We start from the raw sequence: 22,083 nt of genomic DNA, 5'->3' as shown, positions 1-22,083 counted from the left end.
TCTTACTTGTCTGGAGTAATGTGGAGTAATCCATATCGAATTCATTAGGATTCGCTTCAACGATTTCAGTCATGAGAGGGTTAACAGTAGTTGATCCTCTCATCAATTTTGATCACTAAATAGTGGTCCAACAATACGGGTTTCCAATATTCCTACCCAAACATTAATTTTCTCTGGATATTGAGTATGTGTTTCGAGGAAAACGTGAGGGTTGGTGTCACTCCAATAATGGCAATTTTGTCTGTGAATATTGCCGTTTGAAAAAAATGTTCATTCGTCACTAAAACAAATATTGTGGAATCATGATTTCGCAGAATTCTGTCCTTCGATCAGAGTTATCTTTAGTCAATTGGTGTACCATTTTAATTTTGTACGGATGATACCTACTCCTCTCCAAAAGTCTCCACAAAATAGAGGAAGACACCTCACAAACATTCACGACGGAATGAGTAGACTGTTAAAGATTTACCACTATCTCACCAATTATTTGCACTTGCTGTTCTTCCGGAATGGACGGATGACCTGGGGGCATTTTGTTATGTACACTACCGATAGTTGTGAATTTGAGTTCCCTCAAATATTTTATACAGATAGAACGATTCGGAAAACATTCATTGAAAATACTTTCGGTCCCATGAAAGTTATGCGTCGCACCTTGAATAAAAATCGCTTTGACTTTTTCTTTCAATGGACGAGAATTGACCATTTTACAGATTGTTGACATGGTACCTTCCTACTACTAAAACCGAAAACTAAATGAGAATATTCTAACTGAACAATGATGATCATTGTCGTACTGACATTTTTTGAAGTTTTTATAAACAAAAAATAATTCAATAAACCTTATCGGGTTGTTGGAATTGCCATATGGCAGATAAAAAGGAATATTTCTAGAAATATCGTCGATAATAATGTGTTTGTCTTCAGGAAATTATTAAATGTTTCGCCATTTTGTAGTTGTTGAAGATATGTACAATATATTCCAGGGTTGTGAAGCATTTGTCAGAAGCTTTGAAAATATGTGTCACAAGACTCCCTTAACATTAAATTTTTTTCCCATATGGCGCCCAGTCGCTATCTTGAAAGTTTCATTTGACAATTTCAATTCAAAATGAAATATCCATGCATTGATTTCATGATCCCAAATTTCAGTTTTTTGAGTTGACCTGTTCAAAAAATAAAGGGGAAGGGTTTATTAAAGAAATGCACTGTATAGAACGCTACATGCAAGAATATGTAAAACTAGTAGCTTCATTTAATATGCAGGCGGTGGAAGATCAGAGTCCTTTTGTTAGTATCAGGAGCTTAATAGCACAGCAGCCCAAAGTTAGTCTGAAAAACCTGCTATACACATATCACACACAGTGGGTTCAACCTCTAGTGACTCCAAATTTTCACCCAGAATCAATGTTTTGCAGGTGATTGATTCATACTATGACATACAATAATAATTTCTCAACAAACATTTTTTTTTACGGATGAGGTAAATTTTTCACGAGATGCTATTATGATCTTCCAAAATAACCATTTTTGTGATTATCTAACAGGTGAATTCTACAGGGACATTTTACTAGATCATTCACTCATTCTTTCAGGAAAAATAATAGTTATTTCAAAAGTCGATATGTGGTTTATGCACGACGGGGATTCAGCTCATTTTAGAGTTCTATCTCATCAGAATCTCGGCATCAACTATCATAATCATTGAATTGGACGTGCATGACTCCATTATTCGTCAGCTTGCAACCCTGATATGAATCATTTAGATTTTTATTTATGGGGTCATACCTCGATAGCTTCATTATGGTTTTTCATGATGGATGCAATCTAAGGACCGCGATAATTGAAAAAATCAGACCACAAAGTATTTGTTTTCGCTGGAATTCACAAAGAGCATTCATTCAAGAAAAAATAGGCTTCGATACGAACAGTTGTATCTATTTACTTCATCATTCAAAACGAATACTGAACAGCATTTCCATCCATAGCCTGTCACTGAAGTTATCACAGAATTGTATGTGATACTCAAAATCATTTTCATCAAGATCAAACCGTTTCACACATCAGGCTAGTAGTTTTCTTTGAGACAACCTGAATATACAGCAGTCTGATTTCCTCTTCAAACTTTATCGATGAGGTGTTTGAAATAATTAAAAACGTGCGAGTCTCGGGACGACCGACAGAAGCGATAATTTAAACTAATCTAAGTTGAACTATTAAATACTGAAATTGTTCAACTTGGGAAAAACTTAAGTTATTATTAAATTTATTGTATATCTATATCATTATGTATTCTTTTATTGATTATTTAGTGTATGTACATGTTTGTGTATGTTAATGTTACTTTTGTAGCATTGAATAATGATACTGATGATGTTCACACACAAAATTATTATCATCATTCTGAAGCCACGTTTCACATAATAAATGAATATTAGGTTCTTGCTGCTTAGATTTTCATAATACAGTCAAGAGTATATGTCTAACGTATACTAAACACTGAGTGTCTGCCCGACGAGAGAGGAAAAGCCTGCCTTTCGCTGACGTATGCGTGGGAGAAAGCGAAGCCATACATGATGGTGCTGTTACGCGTTAGGTAATGAAGCGGTTTACCCTCTCATAAAAAGTTATCACTTCAAGAAAAAAGTTTTATATTAATACAGTACAATACCATACAATCGGAAATAGCAAGAAAGGTGATTTGAACATTAGACGTAAGTACAGTTTTATATATATATATATATATATATATATATATATATATATATATATATATATATATATATATATATATATATATAGTTTGATGTGATTTTCATATGAAGAGTTATACTGTGAAAAAAAGTATATCGTGAGATATAATGAAATTTGACTCCATGCACAGCTCTCGTTCACGCCTAAATGAAACGACAATCACATCATTTTGCGTAATTATTGACAGCTTAGTGATTAGTCGACTACATTCCATGTAGCTCCATTATTGCTGACATGAACTAGGGATGAAATGAGAAGCAGAATGATAATCAAACGAAACTTTGAGTTGAATGAATTAGAATCAAAAGGAGATTTAAACTGGTTTTCACTCATCACTTCGGGGAAAACCGTGTTTCAACTTCACTTGATCGTTAAGGGATTTGAGTCGACACTTACATAAGAACAACCATCAATAGGGAAAAGCTTCAGAAGGCGTTCATCTCTGAGAGTATTGATAAACCTTATCTATATCATCGACTCAATCTCATTGACACTTCTGAATATTTGTCACTCACCATTCACTAGAAAAAGTTTTGATGATTTCACTCGAAGAAAACATTTTCAAATTTTTTCTATCGAACACTGCCACTTAGTTAAAACTTAAAACCATGTCATCTGCGGAGCTTGACTCAACTCTCACATTTTTTCAACAGGTCATCTACACGAAAGTATGAAATGAAAACCACGAAACACCGCCCACAATACGTTCGAATCCAACTGCTTTTATGAATAACTACTGTGAATTGAATGTGTAGAATGATTCAAACTATCGATAAGAATGTTAGATATTTTATGAGTGTTGGAAGATTAGAAGAGCACTAAAGGTTATCGAAACAATATCAACTATAAACATTGCAGTAGGTAATGGTGATATACAGTTTAATGAATTGAAATGGTACCTTATTCGAAACGATTTTTTTGAATTTCGGATACTCTATTCAATCAACAGTTTGGGAGTGTTGCAATTTTCTGTATAATTCAAAAGTATTCATTTCCATTTTATTAACAGTTCTAAATTTAAAAAAAACATTTTTTTGGAAGCCATTTTTATGTGCAAGGAGTTAACAGTAAAAACTACTGTGATAAATTGGTTGAGGCTTTCGCGACCTAGATTTACTATCTCCATGGTGCAGATGTTCTCAGTCGCAGACCCAGGACAGAGATAACAACCTCCCTAGGAACCTATGCGACCTATTTCAATCGAAAATTTACGATGGGTTCATTTAACAATTTTTTTTATGTCATTATTTGAAAGTTTATGTTTCAAATAGTACATCTGCAAAAAATCTGAATTTTCACTCTTTATCTTCCCCCTCAAATTAATTGTTGAATGTGGCGTTCACCAAAACGGGGCGTGATCAAGCTTGACGTCACATCAGTCAACACGGCGACAAGGGAATGCCGGCGGATAAGCGAAATACGTGTGCTAGAGCCGTAGAAAGTACCTAAGTTACGTGTTGTTTACTGCAGTGTGTGTCAGCTGCGAGAATATGAATAATAGTCTAAGATCCGACCATAGAATGACCTTCACCCATCGCGTTACGGGTTGAAATATATTTTAATATATAATTCAATATCTAAAAAAAAATATATTCCGTAAAGGTTGCCTGAAAATTTATAGTGATAAAAAAGGACATTACAAGTATTGCATCGTTCCTAAATGCAAGAATTTTTCGGTAATTGCAACAGACAAAATTTTTATTTCACTGCCAAGTAACTTAAAATCAGGAAAGTTATGGCAGCGTGCTATGCGAAGGGCCCTCTTTGTATCTGCCAAGGGGACGCATTTTTGTTGTGAAGATAATTTTAATGTAAGTATGAATGATAGTGATTAATAAAAAAAAATTATACTTCACTCTGAGCAATATTTTGAATTTTAGGTTGAGAAAGACTTAGAAAATTACATGCATATCAAAACTATGAAAGTGGGAAAAATTATATTGAAACCAGGCATAATTCCGCATATATTTGATTGCCAGATTGACAGACCGACGGCCCATGCATCTAAAGCTCCACCGTTTGTTCAAAAAAAGGAAAAACAAATTTTGTTAAACGAAGATATCGCTGAAAATCAAAGCATGTCTGATGAAGCAGGTACACAGGAAAATACCTTTGATGTTGGAATTCAAGTTAATAAACAGGTTTTTCGAAGATCAAAAGCTACACAGACCGTGAATATTATATACCACCGAAAAAAAAACGCTCTAAAGAAAATACAGTTCCCCCGAGGACAGTGAGAGTTATTTACGCCATTGAGAAAAATCCGAAATTATATCACAAGGAACTCTTTATTTATTATAGAACTTTTGTCTCAAAAATGCCAGTTACCCAGAATTGATATATACATTACTTTGAAGAAAATTGAATTGAATTGACGATAGCAGCGATTCATAATAATCTCCAACTACAGGCCCGGTTGCCACCGATCGAAGCTTGTTGCCTGGTGTGACGTCAAGATGTACCGCGGGCGACCTCACATTTTCAATTGTTCTTGCTCAGTTTTTAATTGACATATAAACCGGAAAATTTTGTGGGATACTTGGGAGATGATTTACTTTCATAATATGTAATTTTCAATAAAAAACTAAATTAGCCTGAATGAGCCCATTGTGTGCAGAGAGATTGGAATCCAACCTCATATACAAGTCAATGAAAGCAGTGTTGGAAGCTCTTAGCTCCTACCGAGCAACGTCTAAATTAGTAGCAAATTGCCAAAAACGACTCTCCTCGATAAGAAGACTTAGTAGATTAGCTCTGGTCCGGATTCCTGGCCATACTGGCCTGGATGGCAATGAGGCTGCTGACTCCCTTGCAAATGAGCGTGCTGCAAGCTGCTTCATCGTACCAGAACCTTTCATTGGCATCACTTCAGGCTTTGCCAAACAAAGATTGAACACCTGGATGGCAAAAAGATTTATGGACTTCTGGCAGAATCTTCCAGGATAGGCTCACTCCAAGGCGTTTATTCATCCTTCGAAGCTTGATACCAAACAGTTGTTGGATTAGAGTAAGGATGAACTACGATGTCTAACAGACGTTCTTATGGGTCACTGTCATTTGAATCATCATATGCAGAGACTCGGACTGTCGGGTGATAGTGTGTATCAACTCTGTTTGGAAAATGATGAAACAGCTGTGTACATACTTTGTGTCCGCCCTGCTGGGGACCGAATAAGGTTTTTAGAGTTCGGCAGAGCCGTACTTTCACCATCTCACCTGAAAGACCACTCACCATACAAACTAATCCGCTTCGTTTAGAAGCTGGGTTCATTTGGTCGAGTGTAAATAGGTGTGAGCCACAATAAACATTTGTGGGTTGCGGTGGAGGGTCAAATGGACCCACTCACTCTGGACCTAACCTAACCTACCCCACTAGCTCGACTAGCCGTCGTAGTTTGTAACTGCATCCTAACGTTTCGCCAGAACGAGTGACTGGCTCCTTCAGAGGTTTATTCATCTTGATGATTCACCGATGATTCACCGATAATTTACCGATAATTCACTGATGATGATTCCGTGAATCATCAAGATAAATAAACATCTGAAGAAGCCAGCCACTCGTGCTGGCGAAACATTAGGATGCATTTCCAAACAACGACAGCAATTGAACCCGAATGGAGATATAACACTGAGAATCTACAGTGATAGCGAAACATGTCGTAGTATATTTTTTGAAAATAAAGTTTGTAAAGATCAAATCGTAAGGTTTAGTTTGTGAAATTCCTATGGATCTTCACCAAGTAACGACCAAGTCAACCAGAAAAAAAGTTTCCCAAATGTTTTGTTCAGTTCAGTGATGGAGAAAAAAGAGCAAACAGTGGCATTTACAAATATACACTTACATAACATAATTTGTGAATCTATATAAAAAAATAAAAACAGAACTGTCACTTAGCTAAGAAATGTCTTTTGATTTGTATAATCTGGCAGTTGAATATATCTAGGACATGACTTACAGAATATTACTGGAGTTTTTTCCCAACACCAAATCGTTATTTTCACACCTCGACACGTGTTTCGATCACCAAGTAATCATCTTCAAGAGTTTCATCTTTCTCTTGAATATGATCACTTGGTGATCGAAACACGTGTCGAGGTGTAAAAATAACGATTTGGTGTTGGGAAAAAACTCCAGTAATATTCATCACTACACCAAAGGTTCCAAACAGTACATCACAAATGACTAACAGAATTAGAGGTATCGTACATTGTATAAATTGGAGATAAAATGTGACACTATTCCTAGATGACTGTGTAGGAACCCAAAAGTTCAACATATGTAGCAGTTGAGAGCAGGTGATGATATTGTTTATGACCTTGAATAAAAAAAGAAATGAATACTATTTACGCCTTACCTCGAGACTACAAAAATTGTGAGTTACAAGCAATTCATAATAGGGTATTCCTACAGTAGGATACGTGCCTTCAAGTTTGAAAAACATATATTTTAGGAAGCGCCTCTGTAGGGCTTCTAGTTGATTTATATGAACCTGATAGTAGGGACTCTACACGACAGATGCATATTCCAGCCTAGATCGAACAAAAGTGAAATAAAGTAATTTCAATGTTGAAGCTGTTTCGAATTCTTTCGTATTTATAACTAAGAATCCATACATGCGATAAGCTGCTGTTAGAGTAGTGTCAATATGTTCATCGAAAGAGAGGGATGATTCAAAAGTAACACCTAGATCAGTGAGTGTGTCAGGACGCTCCAGAACTTGATTGTTTATGACGTAGTTGTGTAAATTCAGGTTGGTTTTCAGTGAGTAAGACATTACCTTACATTTGGATATGTTGAGAGATAGATTATGCTTTCAACACCATGTAGCAATGCGATTTAAATTCAGGGCGAGACGTTCGCAATCATTAAAACATGTTATATTGTGATAGAGTTTCAAGTCATCTGCGTATAAAAGGAAATTGACATCAATCTCAGCTCCGATATCATTATTGAACATATTGAATAGTAGGGATCCTAGATTTGATCCTTGTGGTATACCAGATGTGGCTATATATTCGATAGACTTGAGGCCATTGAGTTGGACGTACTGCTGATGGTTGTGAAAATACGATTTGAAGAGGGTAATTAATTCATTGGATAACCCAAAAGTCGAAAGCTTGTTGAGCAGGATACTATGGTCAAGTCTGTCGAACGCTTTAGAAAAATCAATGTAGATGACATCAGTCTGAGAATGACAATCAATACCCTCTGCAATACATTGAGTGATTGTTACAAGATTCGTGGTGGTTGAACTTCCTTTCATGAAACCATGTTGATTGAGGTTAATAATGTTGCGGACATGACAATAGATTGTCTTCTCAAGAAGCATCTCAAACACTTCACTAAAGTTTCATATGATAGAGATAGCTCTGTAATTTTGTATCTCACTTTTATCTCCTTCTTTGAAAATTGGGCGACATTTTCCATATTGATGGTACAGTTGATGTTTTCAGGCATATAATAATTAGACTTGTTAGTGGTTCAGCCACAATTGGCGGTTATTCTATTTGGCGACTTCGATGGGTGATGTCAGTTGGTTGATGCGCCTCTCTAGAGTATAGAAGAGCTGGGTTCAAATCTCGGTTCGGTCACATAGCACCATTGACGCTCCAAGAAGTTTTGACAGCTTTCGAGGAATTTTATGATCACTATCAACTTATTCTATATCAAAAACAGATCAATCATTATATGACTGTCAGAATGTGTGAGTAATAAACACTCAGTGTTGATGAAAATCATTCAAATAAGACAAATGTAAAGAAATCAACTTGGAGCTAGTGGATATTGGATATTGTGCTGCGAAAACTATTTTTATCAACTTCAATGGATTTTTTGTATCAAAATTTACTAATATATGTTTCTATAAATATATTCGCCTCGCAAACATCAGTTGGCCATTCTCACAATTTCGCTCAGTTTCAGTTTGATTTGCAAAATCTCCAATTCACGTTGAATATGGCAAAAATACTCCTATAGAACAATTATTCGCATGCTATTATTTTTGACATCTTCCAGCTTTTACCAAATTAGTAGTTTATTTCATAGTATATACAGAAAAGCAATTCAACGTCATCTTCAAAATTCCCTCGACGTTTTACCGTCGAAATTCCTTCTGACAGACATGAATATGTCAGAGATTTTAAAATATTAGACGAATACTCTCGGGGGCCTTTCAGACACCGACTAAAGTGACTATGTGAAGTCTCTGAATAGAGAATAGCAGGATTGACGGCCAAAGAGAAGCGGGACACTTTTCATCGAATGAAAGTTTATACCTTGACAAGCTGACAATAATATAATATGAACTAGAAGACATTGTGTTTTGGTTTATATTAGGTGAATCACCATAGTAATTGACGATAGGATCCAGTTGTACTGAATTAAACAGAGCATACGTCTTTTTTATCAATTTATTTCTGTCCTACTCATTTGCTGTTTTCGAAATATGTATTTAGACTTGAAAATACTAACAACTTTCTCATTGTTCAATCAGATTTTCCAGTAGTATCTCACTGCATATACATATACATGTATTATGTTTGGAAATTCGTTTTTTCGACAATGCCATGCCAATTCCAGAAACGGTAGTGATGACATTGAAAACGACAAAACGACCAATGTGAATGAATTGTGTGTTTTTCCCATAATGTTATACAGATGGATACTGAAGAGGCTTACAAGTGTGTTACGGCGAAACATCGGATGTCTACCAGTAAGGATGACAGTGTTCCATGAAGGTAAAATTTTCACTACTTCATTTACTATATCGTGTAGGAATCCTGTGAATGATTTTTGATTCAATTCCAGAACGAATGTTGATATACAAACTGAGTGGAGAAAAGTGTTTTTTGAATAATTCAGTGTTCAGATAAAAGTATTTGTTTCGAAAATATTTTTCTTTTGTGTGATTCAATGTTTACATGAAAGTAACTGTTTCGAAAGGTTTTTTTCTTTCAGTCTGTGAAGAATATTACTGGAGTTTTTCCAACACCAAACCGTTATTTTAACACCTCGACACGTGTATCGATCACCAAGAAATCATCTTCAAGAGGAATATCGAACTAATTGCACAAACATAGTTATCCTGTCATCTACAGTACCCGTCGAGACATAACAAGAAAGAAGAAGTTTAGGTTAAGAATGAAAGAAATCTCGATTTTTAGAAAGGACAAACACCAAGATAACAATATATCTCAGTTCCATACCACCAATACACTAAGAACTATGGGAAGATTTTCAAGGGAATAGGTATGAAGGTGGTTATTAAAACAAGTCATACACTACAGAGCCTTTTAGGATGTCCAAAAGACAAAGTTGAGAATTCGGAAAAGTCTGGAATTTACGAAATTGAATGTTAGGACTGCGATGCAAAATATTATGGACAGTCAAAAAGATCTATTGAAATAAGATATAAAGAACACTTAGCACACTTGAAATATGAAAGAACTGAGAAATCAGCAGCCGCCTATCTATTTTGCAATAAAACCATTCCATAGACTTCAGTTCATCAAGATTAGTTAGACAAGGAAATAACAACAGGCATCTAGATGCCTATGAGAGTATAGAAATAAGTAAACATAAAAATATTATGAATAACGATGGTGGACCAATACGTTATGTAAAGTAAAGTAAATTTTATTCAGGTAACCATAATCTACAATATTGATTCAAAATCAAAACTGGATAACTTGACAAACTAGAAGAAGAAAAAAAGAGTACCTTCTATTTTTCTTAAAAATTATTTTATTTATGGTGTTTTGCATAACCTCTAGACCGTGTAATAATGTTTTACTGAGACCACCCCATATAATGATGCAGTACCTCAATTAAGATTCAGCGAGTGAGTTGTGAATCGTAAGTAAAAGCTTTTTATTATTCAGATTTCTGATTTGATAGAATTTATAAACTAACTTATTGAGCTTAACTGTATTATCAATGTGTTCTTCCCATGGCAGGTGTTGGTCCACATACTTCATGTTGTCAACTTTTTTAATTATTGGACATGAACACTACATTGGAGTTCGGCATAGATACTCATGAACAGTGAGAGTGTTATTTAAGGGTTGGTCTTTTTTTGTTCTGGTGAATGCAATGAACTTAGTTTCTCCCACATTCAGACTCAGGAGGCTCATATTCAACCAAGAGAGTACATATTTGAGCCCTATTTCAGCTTTCTCATAGACTTAATCCCAGGAATCGCCGTCAAATAAAAGTGATGTATCGTCCGCGTAAGATATTATTCTGCCATTGATATTATGAAGTTTATAAAAATTGTTCTTATAGATCAAAGATAAAATAGGACCCAGCACTGTACCCTGAGGCACGCCCATGTTGACAGGTAGTGGATCGCTGAGGGTACTGTTTATTTTGACCTCTTGATTTCTATCAGACATATAGTTTTCAATAAATCCAAAGTGATACCTGTAACTCCTACAGTTTCCAAACGGTCCAGAAGAATTTGATGGTTGACGGACTCAAAAGGCTTTAGCCAGATCCAGAAATACTACCAAATTTTTTTTTTGTCATTGAAATTTTCCCAAACACTGTTAAACCAATTGAAAGATTGCATTTTCGGTTGACATATGTTCTCTGAAACTAAACTGACCTTCAAATAAAATAATATTCAATAGTATGCTATATAGTTTTTGAAAAAAAAATTTGCCTTTCTACTACTCAATCTTGATACAAAAAAATGGGGATATTCCAAAGAAAGGAAAGAAGTAATCAATTTGAAAATAAATAACTCTATACATGGATATGTAGATCATGCAAAGAAGTAACTTTCAGACACAAACTAGAAGAAAGCCCTCCTGAAACAGCTACTTTCATATAAACATTGAATTACACGAAAGAAAAAAAATATGACCCCTTCAATCCATGTACAATATAGTTAAAGTAATATTTTTTTCTGTGACGGGAAAAAAGTTTGACATTTTATCTCTGATGACAGATAACAAAATGTCACTTTTTATGGAATTATTTTTTCCCTCGCTTCGCGTCGGGAGACAACAAAATCTCGAGCTAAAATCTAATACTTTTTTTCCTTGTATAATAAATAACTATTATTCATTAGATTTACCTGACTATCACATAAGGACACATTGTAAAATTAATTTAGGAGTAGTAGATAGGCAATATTGTGAAATTATATTCAATATAGCTTATAATATTTCAATTATTAGATTCACCTAACTATTACATAAGCACACATTGTAAAATTAATTTAAGACATGCCGCAATATTGTGAAATTTATATTATATAGCTTATAATATTTCAATTATTAGATTTACCTGACTAATACATAAGGACACATTGTAACATTAATTTAAGATTAGTAGATAAGGAAATTAATTTAAGACACTCAAGACCCAGGTACCTAGAACAGGTATCTATAGTTTAAATAAGGATAGCTTTGTAAGAACGATTAGTTTGATCTTCCTTTTGAAGATAATCACTAAGTGATCTAAACACGTGTCGAGGTGTTGAAATAACGGTTTGGTGTCGGGAGAAACTCCAGTTATTTTCATTAGTACACCAAAGGTTCCAAACAGTACATCACAAAAAATTTCAGTTTGTGTCTGAGAGTAACTCGCACTTTGTTGCATGATCTACACATTCCTTAGAAAGTAAATTCTTTGAAATTGATTGATTTTGTCTTCCTTTGGAAGCTTCCCAGATTATTTTTATAAAGGTGGTCCGCGGTGGTCCGCGGTTTGCCCCCCTTTTTGGAGTGTTATGTCCACTGATGGTTTCGTTTTTGATTCGTATATCATACACACTCGATAAAATCTTCTTTGTCTGTATTTATATCATGGACCCGGATGTATATATATATATATATATATATATATATATATATATATATATATATATATATATATATATATATATATATATATATATATATATATATATATATATATATATATATATATACAGGGTCCTGCAACAGTGGCGCGGTGTTCCATATCTCTATATAGGAAGCAGATAGGAATCTAATTTTCTATAATATTACCTTATTGCTCGAGCTCGACAAAATAAAAATATTGGCGGTCACACAGGGTGTTCGATTTTTTCTGGGCGGATCCCAACTGTGTCTTTTTGAATGGCAACCTATATTTTTTATCGCTTTTTCGGTTTCTTCATAGAAAATAAAATAAACTTTATGTATATCTGCACTTCGAAAATATTGATGGTTTTCGAGATATCTAGCATGACAGGTTTTTTTTTCCAATATTCGTCACTCAGAATATTTGAAATTATAAAGTGGTGCCAAGTCCAGTTGAAATTTTTTTTTGGTCGAATATTCTACATTGGTAACTCTCTCAAACGATATATCTGAAATCGACCTGTGATATACAGGGTATGAAAAACCGCTTGCCAAATATTGTAAATGAAAATTTGCAAAATCTTCCTTATATTAAATGGAACACCCTGTATATTATTGATCCATAAGAAGCGCCAACGAAACCTCTACAAATTTCATTAAGTATTCCCTATGGCTAAGTTCAATAGTTTTTCTTAAATGAGCATTTCTTTCGAAAAATGGTCATTTTTTCAAAGCGAAATCCATTTGACGACTGATAAGAATATACAAAAAATACCCTTTCTTCAAAATATCGCCCATTCCTAAAATTACCTGTTGCTAGATAAACAAGTTGCGAATTACACCACAAAATGGACGTTCTTGAATAGTTACAATAATTTCAAAAATCTCGGAATTTGTGCCATATTCTTTCGGTCTAAAACAACCTTTCAGCGAATGAAATATTTATTGGAAATCAAGTAGTCTGGCAAATGACAGAACAAAATATTTGGCTGCAAATGAATATTGAAATTTTTAGTCAATCGTGAAGTTGAACTGTCGGTATAATTTCATCAGAATGTTGTTATCAAAAAGTGATTTGATTGATATGATTTTCATATTAGGTGAATCAGACAGGAATTGTTTATTGGCAAGTAGAATTTATTCTCAACGGTATCCAGATAGAAGGCATCCAGATGAAAGATCTTTCCGAAAGGTCTTGGGACGATTCGTTGAAACTGGATCTATTAATTATTCCAAACATGAGCGCATCAAGCCAGCTACTAATGAAGATAATGAATTGCAAGTTCTTCTTGCTGTTGAAGAAGATCCTAGTAGGAGTCAACGACAAATTGGGGAAATAGTGGATATAAGTGAGAGATCAGTGCAACGAGTATTGAAGAAACATCGCTTGCATCCATACCACGTTCAGTTACATCAAGAACTACTGTATGCTGATTTCGAGAAAAGAGTGAGATTTTGCAATTGGGCCATGAACAAAATTCGTCGAAACGAATATTTTTTCAATAATATTTTATGGTCGGATGAATCGACATTCCATAAAAATGGATTTGTAAATCGACATAATTACCATTATTATGCGACAGAAAATCCTCACTTATTGAGACAGGTGGATTATCAACATAGGTGGTCGATAAATGTCTGGGGAGGCATCATTGGAGAATATGTAATTGGTCCATACTTTTTTGAGGGACATATGAATGGTGCAATGTATCTCAATTTCTTACGAAATGATTTACCAGGTTTGTTAGATGATATTCCTCTTGACCTCCGCAATAGAATGTGGTTACAACATGATGGTGCATCTGCTCACTATTTGGCAGAAGTGAGAGATCATCTAAATGAAGTATTTCCCAATAAATGGATAGGACGGAATGGGCCTGTACGGTGGCCCGCTAGATCACCAGATTTGACGAAACTAGATTTTTTCTTATGGGGATACATAAAAATATGGTTTACGGTGAGCCACCAACTTCTCCCGAAAATATGCGACTTAGAATAACGAATGCTTTTCGCAGCATTACACCAGCTGTCTTGCGCAGGGTAGAACAGTCTTTCAAACATAGACTTCAGCTCTGCATTCAAGAAAATGGAAGACATGTTGAACATATTTTATAAAAGTTTCGTTATCAACCTTAATTAAACTCTCCCTTTTGTAGTTTTGTAATTTGCCAGTTGACAAATTTGAATATCTAGAACTCAAGCTCTGAATGAATATAATAACATGAAAAAAATAGTTATTCATAATGTTTCTTTCTTTTAACTTGTTTGGTTTGATATTGCACGATTTATGAGTGAAATTCTGCATCCAATGAAAAAATAATTTTCCATTTAGCAAAAAGTGATAGGTACATACATTTATTTCGTTAAAAAATATTTGTTTGGACACCTTCTAATGTACAAAATTGAAACAAGATATATTTCGTATATTTTTAGCAGTCGTCAAATGGATTTCGCTTTGAAAAAATGACCATTTTTCGAAAGAAATGCTCATTTAAGAAAAACTATTGAACTTAGCCATAGGGAATACTTAATGAAATTTGTAGAGGTTTCGTTGGCGCTTCTTATGGATCAATAATATACAGGGTGTTCCATTTAATCTAAGGAAGATTTTGCAAATTTTCATTTACAATATTTGGCAAGCGGTTTTTCATACCCTGTATATCACAGGTCGATTTCAGATATATCGTTTGAGAGAGTTACCAATGTAGAATATTCGACCAAAAAAAAATTTCAACTGGACTTGGCACCACTTTATAATTTCAAATATTCTGAGTGACGAATATTGGAAAAAAAAACCTGTCATGCTAGATATCTCGAAAACCGTCAATATTTTCGAAGTGCAGATATACATAAAGTTAATTTTATTTTCTATGAAGAAACCGAAAAAGCGATAAAAAATATAGGTTGCCATTTAAAAAGACACAGTTGGGATCCGCCCAGAAAAAATCGAACACCCTGTGTGACCGCCAATATTTTTATTTTGTCGAGCTCGAGCAATAAGGTAATATTATAGAAAATTAGATTCCTATCTGCTTCCTATATAGAGATATGGAACACCGCGCCACTGTTGCAGGACCCTGTATATATATATATATATAAATCGGTTTAATTCGTGAGGTTGCAGTTAATCCAGTCACTAATTATTCTGTTATATATATATATATATATATATATATATATATATATATATATATATATATATATATATATATATATATATATATATTATATATATATTATATATATATATATATATATATATATATATATATATATATATATATATATATATATATATGTTAATACTGATGTAGGTCATAAAAAGGATTTGAAGCTTTATAACTTCTTATTTAATTATCTGCGAGCGCTTTCGACAGCTGGTCGTGATATCTTCAACTAGGCTCTACGTGTATGTGCTTTTATACGGTCCGAACGCCTCAATGCAGGTACTCAATGCAGGTACTTCTTTAGGTGAATTTGCCTGTATTTGGGTTACATTAGGTACTATTCTTTGTGTTGGATCTTCTCTAGGTTTACTGTTTCTAGGAGTGTGTATTGATTTGTTTGATATATTGAATATTAGGTCTTGTTGTGTTTTGATTTGTACTTGTTCCTTGATAAGTGATTTATGACTATTGAATTTATGGATGTTTAAGTTTTCCCAAATGTCCATACGGTTTCTATTATTGACTTGTTTTATGAGTTTTATGTTCTCTCTCAGAGAGCCCTAAATGCCCTAAAAGCTATTGAGGTCGGGTGAAATTCAGGTAGAAAGGTGCTACTTTTACTGCGTTTTGGCTTTAACACTTTTTTTCAAATATAAATGGGGGTCACCTGGTTCCTGGTTCTGAAGGCTTTCCGATTCTCTATCCCACACCGCTGTGTTTGTGAAAATCGCTCAAGCCGTTCCGACCTAATAAGTGTTTGAAATTTGCTTCAAATATTTAACAAATACATTAGTTTAACTATCAGAACTTACCATGAAGCAAAAAGAATATTTAATGAGCGCTTCCCAAATAATCAAATATCTTATACCTAGTTGAGGGAATTGGACATATGAATTAAAAATTCGACCCGGATAGAAGACTGCAGTTTTGTGAGGTCATGTCTGACTGCATAACCCAAAATCCCGACATTAACTCTATTTGTTTCAGTGACGAAAGTACGTTTTTTCTGAATGGAACAGTAAATAGACAAAATGTGCGTTATTGGTTAAACGTAAATCCGCAAGTTAGAGGGTTATACTCAAACCCCAGAGAAAATCAACGTATGGGCTGGTATTTTGGGTGACCATACCTGTATTTAAAAAAATATGCTTCAAAATCAGATCCATCATAGTATCCGAGAAGAAGTTGGGGCAAACCCAAAAGAATTTACCATGGATTTTACTTTCAACAATATGGTGCACCCCCTTACAGACCTGCCCGAGAATGGCTAGAAAAGAATGTTTCAGGACGGTAGCCTCATTGAATGGCCAGCTAGGTCACCAGATATGACACCTATGGACTTTTTTCTGTGGAGGTACCCAAAATCTAAGGTATACGTCACTCAGCCACACTCCCTCCAGGAACTTATGGACCGAATAACAGATATGTGTTACAGTATTACCCCGGAAACATTTATTAACGTTCGGAATGAAATCCAAAACCAATTTTTTTCTTCCAAGAAGTGAACGGTAAACATTTCGCGCACTGGATAAAATAGTTGAAATTGTTACTTAAAACGTTGTTGCAATTGAAAGTTATTTAGGTTTTTAATTTATTTGTAATATATTTGAAGCAAATTTCAAACGCTTGCCAGTTTGAAACGGCTTGGCGGTTTTAGATAGGGACTCGGGAGGCCTTCAAAACCAGGAGCACGTGAACCCTTCACATTAAAAAAAAAAGTTAATAGTGCCCTCTTGACACTAGGCCCGTAACCACAATAATTTTTTAGCCAAAAAGTAATAAAAAAGGTACCATTTTACCTGAATTTCACACGAACTCGATAACTTGTTCTGTTCAAAAGGTAAAGGGAGGACTTTTTACGTCCTCACTGTATGGATATATACAGATTTCTCGTACCATTTTGAAAACTTTACACTAATATAGAAATATAGATTTAAGAGTATTTTTTGAAAACCAATTCACAGGATAGAAAAATGAATATAAATCCAGTTGTTTTGAAAATTTCAAATACTTTTCAACCGCACGACTGGCAACGCCACTCCATTTCAATATAAAAATCAAGAGAGCAAATGCAGCAAGTAACACGGAAACGAGATTGGCAAAAAACGAAAGAAAAATATATGAAGAATATAATTCAACATTCAGCGTAATGCTCCGCGATAAATATTAATTTTTGTCGTTTTCCTTCTGGCTTGATACTTGACTCAATTATTCAAAATTAAATGGAGAATAACATTTCCTCGAGACACTTCCATTATAGGACAATCTTAGTTTTGACAGACGAAAAAATGGTGAACGTAAATTAGGAATTTTAAAATCTTTCGAGGAAAGACTTATTTTCATTGGAGTGGAAGAAGGAAAATGAAGTTTGTTGATTTAGAGATTAGAGGAAAAATCAAATAATGAGGTTATGGACTCGAATTCTTAACGGAAATTGAAAAACGTCCATTTGTGTACAGGGTGAGCAAAAGCTTGTCAAACTCCCCAATTTGTAAAAAAGGAACCAATACTTCATTGTTAGATTTTCACATAACAGTTTCCAAAACCACAACACTAGTTCAATCATACAATAGCTTCTCAGAAGTGTCTGATATTGAACTGAATTGTCTCAAGAACCTACTGTGTGATTGAATACGACCTCAACCTACAGATTTTTTGTTATTTGAAAGCTTTTTACTTTTAGGAAATAAGATCAGATAATCTTGATTCTTATTGAAATAATTCTGTGTCATATTCTTCTGGATTTGATTTTGATACGATTATTTATTATATTCCTTTGTTGTACTGCCTGCTTCTGTTGTGCGGCCAATTTCTGCTTTCCTGGAGCAGTTTTACAGTTCCTCCATAATCTGATTCCTCTCGTGAATATTCCCAACTATGTTTCGTATCTATCCATTTCTCATACCAACGATTTTCGTATCCTAGCAGCTGGTTCCGGACCTTTAATGAGGTTGTCTGTACGAACGTGTCTAGCAAACTCATTGGTGCTCATCACTTGTGTTACTTGACGGTCCCGATACCCAGTAGGAACTCGGTCTCCCAAGGCCAGAGTCAATTAACTTTTGGGATCGTCATTGCCTAGCAAACTGGAAGAATATATCGATTCACTCATTGCTTCACTCAAACTCCATATAATTCAGCCTGGAAGAGTTATTTTTATTTGGTTCCAAAACAGAATGACATCATTGACAATAATGGAGCCAGATTGCGGTAGTGGGTTTTTTTATTGACACAAAGCGAACCGAGGTTGTGTATACAAACGAATACTTCAATAGTTGTACACCAGTGATTGGTGAATATAATAATCAATTTTTCTTTAGTCGAGTAAATTAATCTTCCATTCTCATTTTTAGCCAGAATGAAGATTTTTTTATTTGTTTCCAAAATAAAATGATATCTTTAAAATAATGGAACCGAGATTGTGTACACAAACGAATATAACCATAATAGTATTTCAGTTAGTTGGTGAAATAATAATTAATTTTTCATTCAGTCAAGAAAAATAATCTTCCTATCTAATTCTAGTCGCAAATGAGAATTATTCACTAAAAGTGATCTGGAAAATGATTGTGAAATGGTTTCTTCTGATGGAGATGGTTGGATCAAATGTTTTCGAAAGTTTCGAAATGTTATTTAGATACAACACAAAAACACCAAATATTCTAGATAAAATGGTTGGATGATTTTAAAACTATTCAGACACGAATTCGAATTATTTTTGTTGTTATTTCAATTAGCTCAGTGATTTTTCTGATTTCGAATCGTATTTAAGTAATAAAAATAATCGAACAGCCACCTGGTTCATTAAGTTTTATCTTGACTCACATTTTCTGAAATATGAAGATTTTTCTCGGCCAGTAAAAAAATCAATTTTGAAGCTGAAGAAAAGAAATCAACCAAGTTTTGTTGCGATATTCGAATAGGTGATTTATAATGAAGTTTCATTTACGACTCCAACTTGATTATGAAATATAGCATGTAAGAATTTCACAATAGAACAGAGGGTTGCAATATGTTGAAATTATTTGGGAATATATTTACTGAGAATTTGAAATTGCTTTTATAACAAATCCGTTTTTTACATGTTAAAACCTCTTTCTTGAAAATATAAGGTCTCACTCACATACTTGAAGATCTGCAGAAGTAACTTACCTGAAAATAAAGAAAAATAGGTTAAAATGCATCTTAAATGAAGTAACAAAACAAAAATAATAATTGATGGATGTAGCCATTACTACGTGGTAAGGAATCATAATGAAGAAAAGAGAAGTGAAACTTTCTATGTTTTTTACCACTTTTATTTTAACTAACGTTACTGCAGTTCCGTCCTTTACGGACATTTTTAAACACATACAATAAACTCACAGTTCATCGATACAAAATTTTAAAGTCATTAAAAATGTTCAAAACGCGTGTGTCTACTATTTGTACATCAGGGAGTTTTATTATTTGAAAACTCCCTGTAATGCACCAAATGATTTCAGGTAACATACAGTTAAAATAAGTAACAAGATAGTGGTTTTGATCTGACTGGATAGTTCTCGAATCATGAATTGCTATTATCAGTTTAAAATATAATATCACTCTATTTTCGAGTATAATAATGGATCGTAGTCACGAGAAAAATCTTAATTGTTCATTTATTAAAAAGAAAACATCGGCTTTATGAACTTGACTCCAACAATGAACAAAGTGTCGGACTCGCTGTATACGAGTATTCCTAGCACAAGCGCTGAAAATTTTGCACAAATGAACATGCACAATTGCACACTTTTCAATATTTTTCAATATAGCCATGGGATATTTGACGTTTTTTGTTGAGGCAGGCTCGTGGAGAAGAAAGTGAGAATTTTCGATCTGATTTCAAAAGTTCATTCTTCTGATTGTTTTCAGAATTACAGTTCCAATTCTTCACAATTCCACTTTTCACAAAAAGAAAACAAGAAACTATAGTTCTGTGAAATATCCATGAAAGAAACCTGTAGTAAAGCAAGATAAACTTCTTCTTTAGATTAGACAATGATAAAATATTATTGCAGATCTTCATTTCTGAGTATATTTTGATAAATTGTTAAACAATTGAAATAGTTTGCCGTCCGGAGTGTAATAGTGTTTATGTGGAACAATGTGGCCAAAATTTCCAAAAACGGTATGCTGAACATGAAAGGTCCTTCAGACTAGAAAAAAAAATGATTCGACGTATTCAAACCATTCCTTCACATGCATCCACAAGTTTTCGAATACAAACGATACGGAAATTCTGCACTATGCAAGGAAGGGTTGAAAACTCGATTATTTAGAATCCTTCGAAATTCACAAGCATAAACATTGCGGGTGCAACCGGTTAAATGATCAAATCGATTTAATTTACTCTCCAGTTTTTAAATTGGCACATCCGCATTGTGAACTGTAAATTCTGGTACTCAATCAAGTCAAGTACCTCTATTTCTATCAGTACCTACAGGGGTGATATATAATGGCGAATGTACTGAATCATTGTTAGTTCATGGTATAAGTTTGAAAATGTATAAGAACGAAACTGTAGTAATGTAAGTAACAAATAAAAGTAGTAAAAAACATAGAAATTTTCCATTCCATTCAAATGTAATTGCTTATACAAATCATTTAGACATATTACAAAAAATTACATTATGAAAACAGGAAGTCAATTTGTTTCTGTGAATCATAGATCTGAAAAAAGTCATTATAAATATATTTCAAATACTCAAGTTTTGACCATTGGAGTACCTCAAGGATCAGTGTTGGGACCGCTATTATTCATATTATTCTGTAATGATGTTGGGGCCACGGTTGCTGAGAATACATGCGTTATGTATGCATATGACACATCACTTCTCATTTCGGACATAGACGACACAATTTTGAGAGAAAATTGTAACACGATGTCAAATCATTTAGTTTTATGGTGTGCCGCCAACTCACTTCATTTCAATTCTCGAAAAACTTCATTAGTACGGTGTCATCACAGGCAAAAAATCTGTTCAAATCTAGAGATTAAAATCAATGAGAATGAAAACACATTTTCTTTCTCCGATGAATGTAAACTGGAAGAGTCATTGTGATAAACTGATATTGAACCTAAGTTATGTACAGTTAGTACATTATTACTAAGCACATATAGAATCTAGAATTAGATAGGGCATTTGTCTTTGGGGAAGCTCTTCATTGTCTCCAAATGTATTCATTGACCAAAAAAAGATTATATGAATTTTAGCAGGCGTTAATCAGAGAACCTCCTGTAGAGATTTATACAATCACTTGAAAATTCTAACTTTTCCGTATGTCTTCATTTTGGAAATGTGTGTATTCA

The 22,083-nt window shown here is 34.0% G+C and overlaps 1 protein-coding gene across 5 annotated transcripts in view; it reads right to left on the bottom strand.

Annotated features, from left to right (window-relative positions):
- The window catches only part of LOC111505991 (CUGBP Elav-like family member 1), a 901,046-nt gene that overhangs the window by 456,057 nt on the left and 422,906 nt on the right, over window positions 1-22,083 (bottom strand). The window contains exon 1 of one of the 5 annotated variants that reach the window (XM_074183779.1): window positions 3,270-3,409. The exons of 3 other annotated variants lie outside the window; for them this stretch is intronic. In XM_074183779.1, the coding sequence (XP_074039880.1) occupies window positions 3,270-3,313 (44 nt within the window). In that variant the 5' untranslated portion in view covers window positions 3,314-3,409. Of the gene's footprint in view, window positions 1-3,150; window positions 3,180-3,269; window positions 3,410-22,083 lie in introns of those variants that run through there. One more of the 5 variants, XM_074183781.1, reaches the window with a different exon arrangement.

This window comes from Leptinotarsa decemlineata, unplaced genomic scaffold, assembly GCF_025532065.1.
Source record: "Leptinotarsa decemlineata unplaced genomic scaffold, Ldec_3_MD MMD2_tig00026345_RagTag_RagTag, whole genome shotgun sequence".
NCBI lineage: Eukaryota > Metazoa > Arthropoda > Insecta > Coleoptera > Chrysomelidae > Leptinotarsa > Leptinotarsa decemlineata.
The sequence above is the reverse complement of the archived record's forward strand: the minus strand, read 5'-3'. Positions and strand labels throughout refer to the sequence as shown.